The following is a 19,543-nucleotide window of genomic DNA, read 5'->3' as shown; positions in this document are numbered from 1 at the left end:
CTTAGATATAAATAAGATTAAAGTAGTAATAAATCCCTCCTAATTAATATTTTTTAAGGGTTGTGTAAAGCAAACAACACAACTACTAATACGAGTTGGAGTAACAAATATTATAGCATGCACAATCTTATTTTCCTCTCAAAGGTGCTTGTTTTTTAAAAAAATAAGTTGTTTGATCAAATTTTTAAAAATAATAAGTATTTCTGGGGAGTAGAAAAAATAGTTTTTCATAAGTTAAAAGAAATAGTTTTTTCATAAAATCAACTTTTTTTGAAAAGCACTCTTAGAAAAATACACTTAAAAATATTTGAAAAGTTTAATCAATCACTAATTGTCGCTCAAAAGTTTATTTAAAATTTATTGATAAAAAAAAAACTGCTTCTCATCAAAAATGTTTTTTTGAAAAGCATTTCTAAATGGGCATTTTCTAAAATAAGTTGATTTAGAAGTCTAGCTAAACAAGCAATTACTATTTGTTTTAAGCGACGTGTTAAGTCAAATATGAGCCGAAAAAATGAAATAAAAACATAAAGGGATTAAATATAATTTAAGGAAAAGGTTAAAAATAACACTTCACCCTAAAATAATTCCATCATAGTAGTCATCCAAAACTAATTACCTGCAATTAACCACTAAATTAAAACTTACTTTTAGCCATTTCGCAGTAGGCTTCGTCTCCTTCTCCATTTCTTTTTTTTTTTTTTCAAATAAGTCTTTTTTTGGTTCCATTTTTTTTTTTAAAGATTGTCCATTTTCTTATGAAAAAGGAATTCAGCTTTTCTATCTTTGATTTTACTACTATATTTTTTAACAATAAAAATGCATCAAAGTAGTATAAATGTTGTATCAATTTGGTATAAGAACTGTATATGCATGTGTAGGTTCTCTTTCTTTTGTATTAATGTGTTATAAATGTCATATCAATCTGGTATAGAAAACGAGTAAGCATGCATAGATTTTATCTCTTTTTAAAAAAAAATAGTATATATTAATATGATATAAGCATTATATCAATTTAATATAAAAATTATATAGACAGAAAATAGCTAAAATAGCCAATAGCTATTAGATGATATTAATTTGATCAATAACTGTGATGTGGAAAATTAATCAAATACTGACCATTTATTTTCAAAATTGTAATAAAATACATTTAACTATCCATTCGGTTCTTCGGCTCTATTTGAGTCGCACCTTTCATATTGGCGGGAAAATTAGCTGTCATAAACCTAGGGTTGATTAAACACCCTTTCGACTCCATTTTTTTCTTCACCGTCCACCACAAAACTCCGGTAGAGTCCGTTCCTCCGACCACCGCCAAACACCACAAGATCCGTCCTCATCTCTCTCTTTCTCTTTTCACTATTTTTTTCCTTTTAATAACTGCAGTGTAAGCATCAGCTTTCGTGCAGCTCGACTAATACTAACTCTGTAATTGAATGCTTATACTGATATTTTGAATTTTGTAGAAAAAATGGGTGATGAAGGAAATGCACAAACTCCGAGAAGAACAACTAGAGCATCATTATCTAGCACACCAAATCCATCTAATTCTACAGGGAAGTTGAATTTATGTAATCAACAACCTTTGACAATAGACGATCTCGCTTACGGAGACGAATCGATTAGTTTTGATGATTTGATTTCTAGTTTACCAGGTAGACGTGCTCAAATAATTGAATTGTTACGCATTTTGGGTCCATTGGATTCTCCAATGTTTCCTGTTTTCGTATACGGAGGTGCTTCCACTGGGAAAACAAGTTCCATTCTTCAGATATTCAAGCACCTTAAACGTCCGTTTGTTTATTGTAGTTGTGTAACGTGTTATAGTCCGAGGATACTGTTTGAGTCTGTGTTGAATCAGTTGTTGCTTCATAGAAGGAATGAAAGCAATCGGTATTTGAGTGTGAAACGTTGTGAGAAGCCCTCCGATTTTGTTAATCTTTTGCAGGAGGCACTTCGTAATGTGGTTGATAGTTTGAAGGGGAATGTGGTGAAATCTAGCTCGAAGAAATCGATGGGGAGGGCTAGGGGGGAAATGGTTTACTTGGTATTTGATAATTTGGAGCTTGTTCGTGAATGGGATAAGGGTTCCAACATATTGAGTTTTATGTTTAAACTGTATGATATTCTGAAAATGCCGGAAGTGGGTTTGATTTTTCTCAGCAATGCGTCACCTGATACGTATTACTTGGACACTGGTTATGTAGAGCCTGTGCCTGTTTACTTTCCTGATTACACTGAGGATGAACTTCGTCAAATCTTGATGAAAAACCAGGAAAACCCAAAGCTATATTCCTCATTTCTCGAGTAAGTTTGAGTTTTCAATTTGATTTTCATCACTTTGGTGGCGTTATTAGAAATTCAAGTGGTAACATGTATTCTGACTTCTTTGATACAGAGTGGTGCTGAGGCCATTTTGTCGAGTTACTAGACGAGTTGATGAATTATCGACTGCATTCTCACCATTATATCAGATATATTATGAACCTCTGGATGATTTAGGCATTGTTCCAAGTGGAGATGTGAAAAGAGAACTATTTTCTCATCTTCAGCCACATATTGGACCATCGCTGAATGACACATTCAGAGTTGAAAACAGGCTGTCTTCTGAAGCCTCAGCTAAGACGAACAAATGGAAAGGCATTGCCAAGAAAATGGGAGTTAGTGAATCTTCTGATGAGATAGACTTTCATATGTCTGCTTGTGCCAAGTACCTTCTTATTTGTGCTTTCCTTGCTTCAAAAAACCCAGCTACACTTGATGCATCCTTGTTTGATTCAACTGGAGGTTTCAGTAATGGAAAACGGAAGAGGAAGTAAGTAGTTCTGAATTCTGTTTTTCTTACAATGCTGTTAATTTTAGTTTCCTCTTTTGCTTGTATTGATGGCTTTCTTTGCATTGACATGATTGCTTTGGTCATAGCTTCATTTTCTTAAATTTAAGTACAGAACAAATATAGCAAGTCTTTGTTGCGTGACAAATTGGCATACTTGACATAGTTATACTGAAATAATCAGGGGTGATAAATTGGACTGAATCACTTAATCACAAGATGTCAAAATGAGAAATTACTTCCTTATCATCGAAGCAATTAGTAGAAACGTTTTCCTAATTTTATGAAGCTTTAAAGTCCTATTTGCTCATTATGAGAGTTCTTAAGGAAATTTAAGTTTTGAAGAAGGGGCTATGTTGTCTGCTGATTAGGTTTGTTAGTGGATCCTTATTGGCATTTGAAGCGTTGCTACTTCATATACATCACTAATGTCTCTTAAGGATTTGGATGGTACTGTTATTTTATCTGCCTGGTACTTGATGTGTTAAATCCTGTTTTTAAGTGCTTCACATTTATCTGATGCAAATCATATTTTAGTTGTCTTCGATTATCTTACTTCATTATCCGACATGCCTAAAGATATGATCTCTGTTTTTAGGAGCTCGGAGAAGTCAAAAGAGAAAAAGGAAACTGCAGAACAAGACTTGCTCTTGAAGGGACCAGGAACGTTTCCCCTGGAAAGATTATTAGCCATATTTCAGTGTATTGTATCTGTGTCAGAATGCTTACCTGATGATGAAGCACAAGGAGATGGTGGATTGGAAGGAGAGAGTTGGACTAATGGACTATTGTCTCATGTTCTTTTGGAATTATCAAGTCTGTGTAATGCTAATTTTATCAGTAAAGGTGGAAGTTGCCCCTTGGAAGGCGCTAATCGGTACCGATCTATGGTATCCGAAGCTATGGCTCTTAAGGTAACCTTTCAGAATCTGTTTCCATAATTGTTTAATGTAAAAAAATGGCCAAATCTGTTGTCACTTTTCATCATGGCTCACTTTGTCTCTCTCACTCTGCAGGTTGCAAGGAGCCTAAAATTTCCTCTGTCAAAGTATTTATATAGAGGAGGATGATATAGAAGATGTCCGTTCATGTTAAAATGATTTTGCATGTCAATCAAGAGCTATATGTGAACATGATGCAAGTCAACAATGTGACATCACCTAAACAACCCGTTGGCATGGTGAATGCACGGTTAAGATTCTTGTTATATGTATCACTCATTGTTGTATACTCGACGGCAAGAGACTTAAGTGTAAGTTGGTTTCAGTGTACTCCACGAAGAACAATAAAAATAGTGTCATCTAGCGAAATATTGACTAACATGGATCATACGACTATACCCAAGTGATTAATTGCTTTTTATGATTTTTCCTGTTTTGAGAGTCTAAGCTAGTCCATTACTTTGCAGCCATTAAGTGATTCAAATTCGATTCCTAAACATGGTCAGTCACATCTGCTTTAATTGGTGCTATAGATTCATGAAGCATATATATATATTTTGCTGAAAGGTACTTTTATTCTATTTGAATATTTCTATAGAGGAATAGTTGAGGTGTACGCAACTCACTACACTACTCTGTTGGTATCAAGTCAGGTGCAAGGAGGTTACTCTCTATGTTCAATGTGAAATCTCTTATATAATGCTCTTTTGATCTTGGAATATAAGATATCTCTTATGCTTCTTCTCTATGGACTTAAAAAGGGGTCCTCAGGAAAGGGGACGGTTCCATGGGACTCGATATTATTCAATATTTTCTTTTACATATGCTCCCTCTTTTGATGTCGAGGACAATTTGTGGTCTCTTAAGAAGCTGTAAGTTTACGAGAAAAACACAATAGAACTAGAATGCGATCATGCTGCAAAATGTAACTGCCTCCTAATCTTGAACGAATGCAATATATAGGTCTTTTGAGTGACAAGAAAACTCAAATGACTCAGATCAAGGACCCTTTTTTTTTAATCCCTTTGTAATTCTTTAAATCAAAATCCATAGGTAGTTTGTCTAATAAGTTGAATTTTGTTAAATACCTGCATTTGAGACCTAAATAAGAGGGATACATTTTAAAGATGGATGTCTCATTGTCCATGAGGTTCATTAACCTGCCTATAGGTGGCTTGGACTTGAGATGAACCAAGCCAAGATGGATTAATCAATGAGTGATAGCTTAATTCCCTCAGCTCTTACCAAGTTCTAATTTCTTTTGTTTTCTTATAATTTGTTTAATTTATTGAATACAACTTTTTCTTTCTTTATTATGACTAATAAACATATCAAACAGAAAAGGTAGTAGCAATATTTTTAAGATTTTACATGGTTATTTGACTACATATTTACCCCAGATCCTAAGTGAAGATGAGTTAGAATTAAATATGAGTGGGTCATTAACCTGTACAAATTTAAAGGGGTTGGCGGGTCATGTTTTCATTGGGTCATTAACCTGTACAAATGGTATTTTCGGGTTCTCTACATACATTAAAAATTAGGAAAAAAACTACACGTAATCGTACGATACCCAAGAATGAGTCAATGGCATTTAGTTTGTTTTTGTACGTTTAAGTGCTCTTTCACAGGACTTTTTTTTCAATGACATTTACGCCTCATTTATTTTCAACTATCTGAATCTGAATGGTCCCGAACTCAAATGCATCTTTGGTTTATATTATGATATGAGTACTTATTTAGTCTAAATAGGTACTTATTAATTATTAAGAGATTTTTTTGTATCGAATCTTCATCATCACTCTACTCACAATCACCAATCATCACCATTAACCACTTCTGCCTTCACCACCACTATCACCATCGTAAACCACTAGTCACTGCTACCAATCATCACTGTCAACCACTTGTAATCGCCACCATTAACAATCACTACTGTCAGTAACTACTTGCTACTACATCTACTATCTCCATCATTATAATTATATTCACGGTCAATATCGTCGTCGTAGTTGCTGCCATGCACCTCCACAATTATTATAAATTGCTACCATCACTATACAGTCAATCCCAACTACCAATGACCTTCACAATCACAACTAGCATCAATAATTCATTATTAACCACCACACATTCTTAGGCCACCCTCATCTACATTACAAATTACTAACAATCAACCAACTTCACCATCATAACAATCGCCACCAATGCCAACCGTCATAATCACATCTATCACTACAACATCAATCATCTCCACCATCTTTAGCCAACATAAATTATTTAATTACTTTTTTTCATTTGAATTGTATATTTATAATGTTTACAAATAAATAAATTATGCACATTCAAATATTGAAAAATAAAAAATCTTAATTATTCATATTAATAGTTAAAAACATCTTAATTATTCCGAACTACATTTATTATCAAACGAGTTAATGAAAACAAATGAGGCCATGGATTATCACCTAAATTATTAGGAGACAGTTGCACCAATCTCAGAAAACTTTGCTGAAAAAAAACAAGGAATTTAGTAAAGTAACTTAACCAAATTAAGTAAATAATGTCTAATCCATCAAATCAAAGTAGAAGCTTGCTTTAGTTTGTCATTTTTCTCAATAGAAAACTAAAGGGTTTTTTCTTTATTTTTGAGATTTTGAAAATAAATGTATTGATAAATAAAAAAATCAATGAAGTGAGTTGAGAATATGAGATCTTAGGGTCAAATTCTAGTCGAAACAAAAATATTAGGTGATTCTGTCCATCTATCCTAGCTTTGATAGATAGAGTTACGTGAGATTTGTTGTTAGCGAAAGGTGCTATGCATTCTTAGAATTTAGGCGAATTCATCAAAGCTACACGATTATTAAAAGGGGAAAAAAGGAAATAAAATCTTGCAGTAACAAGTGTGGTAGTCAGAAACTAAACTTTTTTAAGTATCATTTTTTTGGGGGTTGACTTGAATCAAATAGCATTTGATGCCCTGCAGGGTTTATCTACACTTGCATTTGCAAGAAGAAAAGGCTCCATTTCCCAATCAATCGGCTAAGGTTTCGTTCTGTTCAAAAAAAAAAAAAAAAAAAAAAACCTTACTTTTGACTTTTGTTTTGTTTTACTAGGAACCAGAAAACCATGACACACAGTCTTCTCTATATATTGCTAGTTGACTTTTTCTCCTCTTGTCTCATTCTGCATTCAACAAAGTCAAAGGCAACTTCTGCCATTGTAATTGATTTAGTGCTCTCTTTGTATCATTTTACTATTCCGTATCGTCATTTTTTTTTTGTCCTTCACATGTCACCTTTTCTTAACATTTAAAGACACAATTTTACTTTTATCTTTATTCATCTCACTTATAAGGTCCACTTAGTAGTAGATAGTACAAATTTTAATAAAAGATAATTTGGTAAAACATCGTCAAGCCTTTTCTTATTTCTTAAACTTCATGTCCGATTAAATTATGACATATAAAATGGGATGGAGGAGTAGTAATTTTTTGCTCCATCACCCCTCCCTTGATCTTCCACCTTATTTGATCTTTAGTGACTTAATCTTAGAATCGGAGGTGAAGATGCTTATAATCCGAACAATCCACTCCTGTCAGCATTTGTCTTTTAAATTTTTGCATCCCCCTAGTTATTTGTACTACCCTTTATTATCACTATATTCAATTTCTCAAACATATCATATTTACAAAAATGACTAATACTTAAAATCATAAAAAAAGTAGCTATAGACCTCTCTATAAACAACATTTCACAATAATTGTCAAGCTTGCTTTAAAACTATCTTTTGTGACGACAATATTTTGCTATTGCAATTTGGACAAACGATGCCGTTACAGAGTTTATAGGGTATTAGTAATTACAAAGATATTATTTATATTGATATAAGGGATTAAAATGAGTTAGATGGGATAAGAGTCAAGTAACGTGAGGTACTTGACTATAAATTTGTTGGTGGCAGGTCGTTCACCCAACACATAACTATCTTCCATAATCACAATCCCATGTTCCATTTATGGTTGTTCTACTAATTCTTAACTACAAGTTTTGAATTTTAACAAAAAAAAAAAAAAGCCATACAGCTCCATAACTATAACTATCTATTCCTTTGTACGTATGTATGTTCACTTCCCTTTTATTTTGTTTCAATGGGAATCTACATCTGTTTTATTTTTCTCTTTCTCCAAACTTTCTCAACTAATCTCATTTACTTCATTCAGTACTACTACTACTACCGTTTCATTTAATGCTAGAATTTAAAGACCAGCTCCTTTCTTTGCAGAAATTAGTTGGGAAGCTTTTCATCCCAACCCCCTACCCCCACCACCCCTCTTTGTATTTTTCCTTTTGAGTCTATACCCACTGTTAAGTTTTTGGGCTATAGTGGTTTCATTGACTGTCCTTTTGCTACTAATCTTAAATATAGTCTTTTCTTTTGTATGCATTTATTGTGTTTGCCAGATCACAAGGAGAAAATTTAGATGGTGAAATTCAAGAAACAGTCTAGCACTTAGTTATTGCTACTGAATTCTACTTCAACTACTACTATTATTTTCCTCCCTATAAATTCCCTCATATATCTCTTCTACTTTCACTAAGTAGTACTATACTGACCATTCTCAAACTGCTTACAAATATAATATGGACATTGCTATAGCTTTGTTCTTGTTTACTGCCATAACATGTTATCTACTATGGTTCACTTTCATTTCAAGATCCCTCAAGGGCCCAAGGGTCTGGCCTTTATTAGGCAGTTTGCCCGGCTTGATCGAGAACTCTGAACGTATGCATGACTGGATTGTGGACAACCTCCGCGCGTGTGGTGGCACGTACCAGACATGCATATGTGCTATCCCTTTCTTGGCCCGGAAGCAAGGTCTCGTGACCGTCACGTGTGACCCGAAGAATCTGGAGCATATTCTCAGGACCCGATTCGAGAACTACCCGAAAGGTCCGACTTGGCAAGCTGTTTTCCATGAGCTGCTTGGTCAAGGGATATTCAACTCTGATGGTGACACGTGGCTTTTTCAGAGGAAGACTGCGGCTCTCGAGTTCACGACTCGGACCCTGAGGCAAGCCATGGCCCGATGGGTTAATCGGGCCATTCAGCTTAGGTTTTGTCCGATTCTTAAAACGGCTCAGCTCGAAGCCAAGCCGGTTGATTTGCAAGATCTTTTGCTTCGGCTTACTTTTGATAACATTTGCGGCTTGGCTTTCGGCAAGGACCCACACACATTGGCACCCGGCTTGCCCGATAATACATTTGCGTTGGCTTTTGACCGAGCCACAGAGGCATCGCTGCAGCGGTTTATTTTACCGGAAGTTATATGGAAGATGAAAAAATGGCTTGGGCTTGGAATGGAAGTCAGCTTGAGCCGAAGCCTTGTACAGCTGGACAAATACATGTCTGATGTCATCAGTACACGTAAGCTCGAGTTGATGAGTCAGCATAAAGATGGTAACCCACATGATGACTTGTTATCAAGGTTTATGAAGAAAAAAGAATCCTATACTGACAAGTTCTTGCAACACGTGGCACTCAACTTCATCCTAGCTGGACGTGACACGTCATCCGTTGCGTTGAGTTGGTTTTTCTGGTTGGTCATCCAGAATCCAGTAGTTGAACAAAAAATCTTACAGGAAATATCCACGGTCTTGGTGGAGACACGTGGCAGTGACACGTCATCATGGCTCGACGAGCCGTTGGCGTTCGAAGAAGTTGATCGGCTAACCTACTTGAAAGCTGCATTGTCGGAAACACTCCGGCTCTATCCCTCGGTGCCGGAGGACTCAAAGCATGTGGTGGTTGACGATGTGTTGCCAGACGGGACATTTGTTCCAGCGGGTTCGTCAATAACATATTCGATATATTCAGCTGGAAGAATGAAGACTACATGGGGAGAAGATTGTTTAGAATTCAAGCCAGAAAGATGGCTAACTAAAGATGGCCAAAAGTTTGTAATGCATGAACAGTACAAGTTTGTGGCATTTAATGCTGGTCCAAGGATATGTCTAGGGAAAGACTTGGCATATTTGCAAATGAAGTCGGTGGCGGCGGCAGTACTGCTCCGCCATCGGCTCACGGTTGCTCCTGGCCACAAGGTGGAGCAGAAAATGTCCTTGACTTTGTTCATGAAAGACGGACTTAAAGTGGATCTTCGTCCAAGAGACCTCACACCATTCGTGAATAGTGTAAAGAAGGAAAGAGAGGTGCAAGTAGGCCAAAAATTGGAACGGGACAAAGATGAATGTTCATAATTATGGGTAGAGGGGTGGGGGTTGTTGAGGTGGATTAAAGAATGGTGTCGGCAAATATTGATTGCAAAGAAGTACTATAGTTGGATTTGGATGAGCTTAATATGGTGGTTAAATTCTCACATGAATAATCAATTATGGCTGCTCTATGTCACAAAGGAGAAGTGGAGTTGGCATGATATTCATGATTTTAAGGTACATCACATTATTCATTGTGGGAGAAAACTTTTTTGGGTGGTAGATGGGACAATTGGAAATGATTTTGAGATTGAAGAGGAGGCAGATTTCTCAATAATGTTATTACTAGTAATAAGTTGTACAAGTACTAGCTAGCACTTTTTTCCTTTTCTACTTTTAATTATTTTAGTGTCGTAAAACTGAATTATTTGTTCTTTTAACTTCGTTTGGTTGATCAACCTGAATTCTTTGTATTTCTACCTTTTCACACTTTATTGGTATGTTAATTCTTTTGTTTCTTTATAAGATTTTTAAATAATGATATTTGTTTTATGTATATGACCTTTTCCTAGGTTGAGATTAGTTTTTGGAAGATCGTATAAAATCAAGTTAATTCAATTTCATTTTCTTTGTCAAAATTAAATGATATTTGCAACCAGAATTGAACCCTAACTTGTCTGCAGATCATTTTCCTCATTTGAAGGTGAAATTTGTTCAAATGTTAAGTTGTAGTTTACTAACATACCCCTATTTAGTAAAGGTTAGACTAATTTATCCTCTTAAATATTGTACACACTTCTTTAATGTTAAAGGGTATAATTGTAAACAATACTTTAGTCTTGAATTCCTAAAGCGACCGATTTTTTTGAGCTAAAACAACAGTTCAAACGGGACAAAGGGAGTATATCACAATCCCATGGTGAAGTTTATAACCTCTCAGAGTGTTTTTCTTCATAAATTCAACTCTATTTCTTTCCCAGGATCTCTGACCAAATCTTGGTTATAACTTATAAGTTTAACGAATAATGGTGTGGGCGTAAGTGAAAGTAACTCAAAGACTAGAATTGAAAATTGTGTACTATACTACCTCAAGTTTCCTAATTTTTTGAGGGTCCATCAGTAAGTATCAGATCAGGGCATCCTGAGACATTAAACATGGACAATGGAACCATAATAACACGATAATGAGCAAACAATATCAGGCCTAAAGGAAAATACTCTGCTAAAGAATTGTCCAGGCTTCTTATAAGGTTTTCTATTGGAAATCCATGCCAGTAAACATACTAACATTTACAGGGTCAAATTACCCAGATAGCTATTGACTATGCATGGTCCAAAGTTATATGCAACTATAGAGCACCTTTAAGCAGAAACTTTCCACATTCCACAGGCAACTCTGAAAATTGTTTGCATGGTCCTTTCTAGGTATAAACCTGTGAGCATTAACACCTTGTTCTCTTAACTATATTTTACGCTAGTAGTAAAATTCGTTTCAAGGTATTCAATGGATTTGCACGAGTGTCTGGGCTTCGTCCTTTGCGCAACAAAGATTATCTACTCGAGGACTCTCTCTCCGGTTGAGAAGAAATTCCAGACTAATGTGCCTATGATGTATAATACAACAGCCACCTTAAACACATCATCCCAAGACCCTGCACAAGGAAAATACAGGAATACCATTGAATAAACTCTAAGCCGACATTCTCATTCAGAACCACCAAGCTGAATAGCTGATAAGAAAATATACAACATGAATACCTTTTTGTAGAATGTATCCAGTTGCAGCTGTACCAAAGACACCAGCTAGCACACCAGCAGTATTAGATAATCCCAACAACACTCCCTGCGGGAGGGCAAAGTATACAAAAGTTTCAAACACCTAAATTTCAAAAACAAGCTATGAAATGTCCGAGCTGTTCTGTTTGATAAATGATTGGTCAGGTAAGCTTAACAGCGGTTGACAGCCGTCAAACGACATGCCAACAGTGTAAAAAAAAATTTTGATTACAAATTCATAAAATATACTCCCTCCCTTCCAATTATATGGTATGCCATAGCATTTATATCGCTATAAAACTTTTAAAACATGGGGCCTCCAGCATGCTATAACATTTGTGTGGTTATAAAAGCTTCTCATTAAAGGTAAATTGGGGTAAGTGTAAAGTTAATTGTTTTCACATTTTGAAGTGGGTCATTCTTTCCGTAACGGACTAAAAAAATTGTCATATAAACCAGAACGAGGGTAGTAGTAGCTACCAGTGCCAAGAAAGGAACTTCCACTAATGGTGTAAAAATAGAAGTCCACAAGTTGTATTCTGGGTGTGCAGTAACCCAATAACCAAGGAAACAAGTAGGAGAAACCATTCCAGACATCACAATCAACATTAAAAGCTTTTCTTTTTAATTTTGCCATTATATGTAATAGAAGTACTTACAGCGTAACGAGGTCCAATGTCTTGGTGATTAGAGTAGAGGCCAGACTGAGAAAATGCATCCGATCCCTACAAGAAAATCAAATTATTATTCTAATCAATAGACTTGTAAAAATCTCCCGAAAATATGTCATTCCATTATCCTATGGCACTGACCTGACTACATGCCATGCACAGCACTGCGAACAAAGGAGTCTTCACATGGCTTAATTGTGTAAGAAAAAAGGCAGGGCCCAGAAAACCAATCGATTGCATAATCTGCAAATTTATTTAAGTGGGGTTACATTAGAAACAACATGATTAGATGGTTAAACTATAATGCTATATACTGTATATTTACTGTATACAAGAGTTCTATTGAAGTCCTTGCCTTACGAACTGATGTTATGGAGAGTCCTTTGCTCACAAGTGTATCGGCAATCCAACCACCTATATTTGCAAATACGGCCATGGTCAGCCATGGCAATACACAGAATAGTCCAGATTCGGTGAGATTGAACTTCAAAACCTGAAGAGGTAGAAGATAGGAATGGAAAACCTTAATCAGCCTGCACAGTGAGGTTTGTTTCTAAATATGACCATCTTCTAAATAATCGATGAACAGTGAGTCACTTCAGATAGTTTAACTCGAAACCTTAAAAATTCAACCCATGGACTACAGAGAAATGTCAAGATCCACTGCAGCTAGTAAGCTAAGTACTTCTAAAGGTATGACAATCCCCACTTAGACCAAGACAAAAATTGATGTTTTTATTTTTTTGTTCTCCAATTTCCAGGTTGAGGAGTATGCAAAGAGAAGAATTTATTCCAAGAAGGATGGTGCCAGACAGCAGTATCAGATACCTGACTATAGTATGTAGGCATCCATGTCAGTAGAATAAATGTTCCCCAGTTATGACAGAAATGGGAGATAATGAGAGCCCAGACAGGTGCCTTGGATAAAATTAGTTTCCATGGGATGTTAGTCACAGGTTCCTTGGAGACACTTCCACCCATGATCAGCCTCTTTTCCTGCTCACTAAGCTCTGGATCATCTTTTGGAGAGCTATATGCCTGGAAACAAAACAGTTAATGTATAGCAAATGAGTACTAGTCAGGTAAGACTCGGATAACGTGGCACAGAAAAAACAAACCAGACATAACTGGACTCCAAGAGCTCATCCTTTTCACAAGAATCCTCAAATTAGTGTGGCTAAAACCATATCACGTAGTGATGTTTCAACCTTGAAAAATAATGGAAAGGAAATAACAAGCAGACATCTTTGATCCATTGACATGAAACTGATGCACGTAAGTTTTAGGTCTAGCAATGATCTTACAAGCTGAAAACTAATAACTTCATTACATTGTTAAGACTTCACAACTACCAGCACAAAGGTCTTTTAATTCTTAAGCCAAATTGTTGAAAGCAGTGAAAAGGGAGAAATAAGCAGAAGTCATGAAACTTTTGGAAGACTAAAAATAACAGAATTCAAAGATACAGAAAAGCAGACAAACTCACCTTGGTCAACCAAAGTGCAAACCAAATGCTTCCAAGGGAACCAAAGGAGTAGAACACTGATGACCATCCGAACTTTTGGATCAAAATAGGAGAGAAAGCTAATCCTGTAACAGAACCAAGATACATTCCACTATACACTAGAGCAAGAGATCTGCTTCTTTCAGAGACAGGAATCCACTTTGAGAGCATATTATTCATGGCAGGCATTGCGACACCCTGACGAGAAATTACATCGTCAGAAAAAGATTATGCATGTGATAACTGATTTAAATCCTTACCAACTACAGTTGCAGTACAAAAGAATCAGTGTGCAGTGAAGCACCACAGTTGATCCATAAGTCTATGACATGCATCTTCTTAAATCCACATGCTTAGTATAGCTAAGCATGAAGCAATTAGTTTGTCTTCCAATATCCATAACCAGAATAATTTCAGGTTACTCAGTAGTCTAAGCCTCTAAGGACAACTTAAAATGTTTGGAAAATCAGCTGTGTCTGATTTGGAAGAAAATGGGAAAAAGCATACAAAGACTAACCTCCCCTATACCCATTAAGGCACGCACGACAAGTAAGAATGGAAGTCCAAGTCTGGCGGCAAAAGGAGTTAAAACAGTTGCAATCGACCACCAGACAACTCCGAAGCCGAGCACTATCTTCCCACCAAGTTTATCTGCCCATATCCCTCCAACAATCTGCATATAGAACATGTTAACTGAAAGTAAGATATTGGTTTATCTAGCACATGAGAATAGCATATCAGAAATTGAATTCATTCTCCTACGTGTTCGCCCCTCTTCAACAGCTACATAGAGTAGAGTTCTAAGGTTAGCATAGAAATTAATGTTGGATAAAACCTTAGGTTGAGACATGGACAGAATACATGAAGCCCACATCCATCATGCTACAGATTGTAGAAATGACAGTACTGAAAAAGGAAAAAGTTCATGCACTAGAAGAAACCAAGACAATGTTAAAATGAGAAGACCTGAGTGAGAAGATAGCCCCAGAAGAAGGAAGACTGGATGAGACCAACCGTAGCACTGTTCCAGTTAAATTCCTTTGACATTGGGAGAATTGCTATGCTCATGTTTACCTAGAATCAAAGTTGAAGCCGAGTTAGGACAGTATTAAATGGCCACACATGGTCTTGTATCAAAAATACAAAAAGATGAAAAGAAAACGTATGGAAGGAGGAAACTCATTTTTATTCAGCTAACTCTAAGAACTTTAACAGCTTTAGTGACTTAATCCATATTAAAAAGCTTGAGCCCAAGGTAGCTAGAACCTCACAATCATGTTTGTAAGGAACAAATTTTGATGGTGATTATTGAAAACATAGGAGGTGCAATGGTTAATATAGTGGCCATGGATTTTTGCAAGTGTTTAAACTACTGAATCAATTATGCTAAAAAAGGTAAGCAATGAACACTACATTCAAACATCCCAAATAGGGAATGTAATATCCAATCTAAGAGGGGTCATACGATCAGAATGGAAAGCTAAGTATCAAAGTAAAAGTTGGATGAATTGCTCACACGATCCATGTTACATAACAAAAATGCAGCAAAACACAGCAGTACAACAATCCATCTTCTTGGAAATTCCTCCCACCAAGGTTTTGCTTGCTCAATCCCTTCCACCAAAATAGCTTCACTCGCCCCTTCCGATGACATAAGAGACCCCAAAGCTCCAGTTATGTCATATCCATCAGATTTGTAGTCGGCTTGCGCTCTATTTACTGCCGCATGCTTTATCTGCTGCTTTTGTCCATCAACGGAACCAAGTTTATCCAGCTTCGTTGGTTGAATCCAACTGTTACCTGAGTCAGTAGAGAAAAAACAGCATTCCCATCTTTTGGTTCTTCGCTTAGGATTGATGACACGAGACTTTCCTCTAAACCGGTTAGGTTGAACGACTTCAACATAAAATGTTGATTTACCATCCAAAGGTCCAACAGATTGGGGATGCGACCTATATATGCAACTTGAGTACGATAAGCCACTCCTTGAGTGACACCGCTCATTGTATAACATATTCCTCTGAACATACTTCAAAGCAGCAAACCCCAATCGCTCTCCATGGCGATGTACCGTATACTGCTCTCTCCCTGTTGACATAATTCATTGATTCATTAACCAAGGCACCACAAAGATGCAAGATACTAAGAACTGAATAGATCAGGTAAATGACAAAATCAGGAAAAGGCTTCAGTAAAGTGTTAAATTTAGTTTTTTGCAGCCACAAGTACTGCCTAACATTCTGATCTTTACATTTCACTTCACTTCACAATTCAGAGTGCTCCCCAGAAACTACAAGTGAAGTGAAAAAGAAAAAGTTAGAAGACATTGCTCTTTACTTTCTTTATCCAGAGGCCAACTTAGTTTATTGCAGCATTTTCCATGACCAACAAGAATCACAAGATTCCCCGAATTTGTAGTATTCACATATATCTCTGATCTCTCCAAACAATTGAGTCAAATCATGAAATTAATTTGTACATGTACATTTATTTATCCCAATTTTGGAGTCAATATTCCCTTAGCTTTGTCAGGTATAATAACCATTTATCAAATCATCTATTACTTTACACAAGTTTGCGCTAACGGATAATCCTTTAGAAAGTGTGCAAGAGATTTTTAGAAGCTAAGGGGTCAGAGAGGTTACACTGTGAATGTTATTTTGATGGAATAGTCTTCTCTGTTACTACAATGATTTTTATTTAGAATAAGAAACAAATTTGAAGGGTCGCTTGGTCATGCAATTTGAACTTCAAATTTGAATTTTGTGTTAGTTTATGATATTTGAACAAAACTTTGAATCCAATTTGAAATTTTGATCCAAATCCCAAATTCACCTAAAGGTAGAATTTCAATTCCAAATTTGTGATTTAGTTTTTAACTTCTTACAAATTTAAAAATTGACCCAATAGTTTATAGTCTACAACAAGGGACTCATAATTTTAAATTTTGAAAAAAAAATCATGTTCGACATAAAGAGATTGTCCATACCATGTGGGAGGACTACATTAAAGAATAACTAGTTACTACTGTTGTTGATCAATTGGAATAGTGGATCTTTATAAAATTATGTGTATTTAAAAATCTGTAATAAATGTAATCGCAAACATAAATTTATATAAGAGGAACACAGAGATATACAATTTATTAACGCAACGTCTTAGTATTTTCTGATGCGTTGGTTATGAACTATGGTTTGCTTATTTTGTAAGATTGTATAAGATTGGCGAAGTTTCTATAATTTTCACAAATTGTGAGATTTTCGTGTTTATGAGAAAAAGTACAACTTCTGAAATCCAAATGACATGTCCAAACAAAATTTCAACTTCACATCAACCTCTGCCCAAATAAATGATTCCAAAATCATGTCCAAACACCTACTAAGCTTTGTCTTAGTTAAAAGAGCTTTACAGCATAAAAACTCAACACAATCGCTTAAATGAATGCCATTTCTGCTACCTCCTCCACATCCAATGTATTCTTGATCTAAATTAAACACTTAAGATGACCAAAATCGAAATCTCTGCCACACAAAATCTATACTTATCCAATCGCATGCAAAAGATTTCTCTAACTCTACAGGTTAGCTCAAGCATTGAGGCAAAACAGTACTCCAGCACAAAAAGACACATACAGAAATCCAAAAGCCAGCACAAAATCAAACCACCGAAACTTTATCATGAAGCTGAAATTCTTATGCGACCTGTTTTAAGCCGGATTTCCATCAAAACTAGATATTTCTAATCATTAAAAAACTAAATGGCAGCCCGATGCACCAAAGCTCCCGCTATGCACAAGGTTTATTGTACCCGGTCTTACCCGGGCATTTCTGCAAGAGACTTTTTCCACGGTTTTAATCATTTTTTAAAAAACTACATTCATAGATTCAACAAACACACAATCGATTTCCCCATGCATCCGCCATCAAATAACTTTTTCACTATTTCTCAAAATGCTAAAGTGTCGAGCATTTGCCGTAAAAATTCACAACTTCCGAACTCCGTATACTGAACTAATCAGGTAAACAGCAGCATAGAAGAAACACTTAAGAGTTTAGCGAAAGTTCAAACACGGAGAAATTGTTTACCTGATCAGATTAAACAACCGAATTTCCACCGAAACTAAACATTTCTAATCATAAAAATCTACATTCACAAATTCAATGAACATGCAATCAATTCACCACATGCATCCGCCATCCAATACTTCTTCACTATTTCTCAAAAAAAAAAAAAATCAAATTCCCGTCGAAATTCACAACTTCCAAGTTCCGTTTACTACACTAATCAGCTAACCATAAACACCGAAAAGCTAAGTAACTTAAGTTAAAAAACGCAGAAATCCAAAAGGCCAGCACAAAATCAAACCACACATATTAAATAATTTTCTAATCATACAAAACTACATTCACAAATTCAACAAACGTGCAATCAATTTCCACATGCCTCCGCCATCCAGTGCATTTTTCAATGTTTCTCAAAATGCTACAGTGTCGAACATTTACCGTAGAAATTCACAACTTCCGAATTCAGCTAAGCAGAAATACTTTAGGCTAAAGTTCATAAACGGAGAAATTGTTTTTACCTGAACCGATAAAACAACCAAAATTCCGGTTAGAAACAACGGCGCCGATAGCCATTGTCACCGGCGTCTACTTTTTTCCGGCAGCTAACAGCAAACACTCAGCTTCCCTCAGAAAATTCTCTCTCTAAAAACTGTGCAGAGAAAGAAGATAACAATAGGAGTGACGTTTGTTTCTTCATCCGAATTTTCAGATGGAATTTCTGCTATTTATATTTTCTGTTTATATTTTATTGTGAAAAGCGGGAAAAAGTAAAAATCTCAGTGGGAATTCGATACAACCAAAAGCAACAGAGGGCTGAGAATACGACACGTTGCATTTCATCCACTGCAAAGTGGTTGAAATCTCGTGAATGCCCTTCTGCATGTTTGACAAAAGTAGAATGATTTTAGAGTGGGAATTCGATGAAAACAAAGTGGGACGTTAAGGGTATTTTCGGTATTTTAATAAAAGATGTGGGATATTGAATTTACCGAAAAGTCCTTCATTGTTGAGTCCCTGTAAAAGGAATAAAGTGATGTGAGATGTACAATGTAGGTCATTTGTATAAAAGAATATTTCTTTTTGTTGTGGCTTCTTTTTATCCACTCTTCTTTGCACATCAGCAGGAGTTTGGATATTTAAAAAAAAAAAAGAATGCTTTTTGAAAATTTTAAAATTGAAGCTCATCGAAAAGAAGTCAATCAATAAAATATACAAACACTATTATTAAAAATAATTATATATATAAACTGAGCTCTAGAATGCCCCAAAATAATGTGGAAAAGGTAGTATAGGTGGACGCTTTTCACTTGTCTATAGGAGTATACATTTTTAATCCACGTATCTAATTTGACAAACAAAATGTCGTTCATTGGGTTAGTTAGGACATAATTTGAAGAGCGCCATGAATAGGCCATATAATGCAAATAATGTGCCAAGAATTGGTCCAACCGAACCCAATTATGGGTCAATTCATGTTTAGGCCCAAACTAATTTAATGCATTCCCCGTACCTCCTCATCCTCCTTTATTAACT

General features: G+C 35.8%; 3 protein-coding genes across 3 annotated transcripts; 2 read left to right on the top strand and 1 right to left on the bottom strand.

Annotated features, from left to right (window-relative positions):
* The first annotated feature begins 1,166 nt into the window (after nt 1-1,166).
* LOC107839199 (origin of replication complex subunit 5) lies at nt 1,167-4,247 on the top strand. Its single transcript, XM_016682593.2, has 5 exons — nt 1,167-1,390; nt 1,470-2,310; nt 2,402-2,818; nt 3,435-3,750; nt 3,853-4,247. The coding sequence occupies exons 2-5, from the start codon at nt 1,475-1,477 to the stop codon at nt 3,904-3,906; spliced, it is 1,623 nt and encodes a 540-aa protein (XP_016538079.1). The 5' UTR covers nt 1,167-1,390; nt 1,470-1,474; the 3' UTR covers nt 3,907-4,247.
* A 3,512-nt stretch (nt 4,248-7,759) lies between these two features.
* On the top strand, nt 7,760-10,551 carry LOC107879240 (cytochrome P450 86A8). Its single transcript, XM_016726319.2, has one exon. The coding sequence runs from the start codon at nt 8,424-8,426 to the stop codon at nt 10,038-10,040; it is 1,617 nt and encodes a 538-aa protein (XP_016581805.2). The 5' UTR covers nt 7,760-8,423; the 3' UTR covers nt 10,041-10,551.
* A 642-nt stretch (nt 10,552-11,193) lies between these two features.
* Nucleotides 11,194-18,881, bottom strand: LOC107839198 (ascorbate transporter, chloroplastic). Its single transcript, XM_016682592.2, has 11 exons — nt 18,529-18,881; nt 15,463-16,034; nt 14,913-15,020; nt 14,464-14,619; nt 13,929-14,144; nt 13,271-13,480; nt 12,798-12,935; nt 12,584-12,685; nt 12,431-12,496; nt 11,754-11,838; nt 11,194-11,647 (listed from the first exon to the last, which is right to left on the bottom strand). The coding sequence occupies exons 1-11, from the start codon at nt 18,581-18,583 to the stop codon at nt 11,550-11,552; spliced, it is 1,806 nt and encodes a 601-aa protein (XP_016538078.1). The 5' UTR covers nt 18,584-18,881; the 3' UTR covers nt 11,194-11,549.
* Nucleotides 18,882-19,543: the final 662 nt, after the last annotated feature.

The sequence above is a fragment of the Capsicum annuum genome, chromosome 8 (assembly GCF_002878395.1).
Source record: "Capsicum annuum cultivar UCD-10X-F1 chromosome 8, UCD10Xv1.1, whole genome shotgun sequence".
Lineage (NCBI taxonomy): Eukaryota > Viridiplantae > Streptophyta > Magnoliopsida > Solanales > Solanaceae > Capsicum > Capsicum annuum.
Note: the sequence above shows the minus strand (reverse complement) of the source record. Positions and strands in the feature narration are given on the sequence as shown.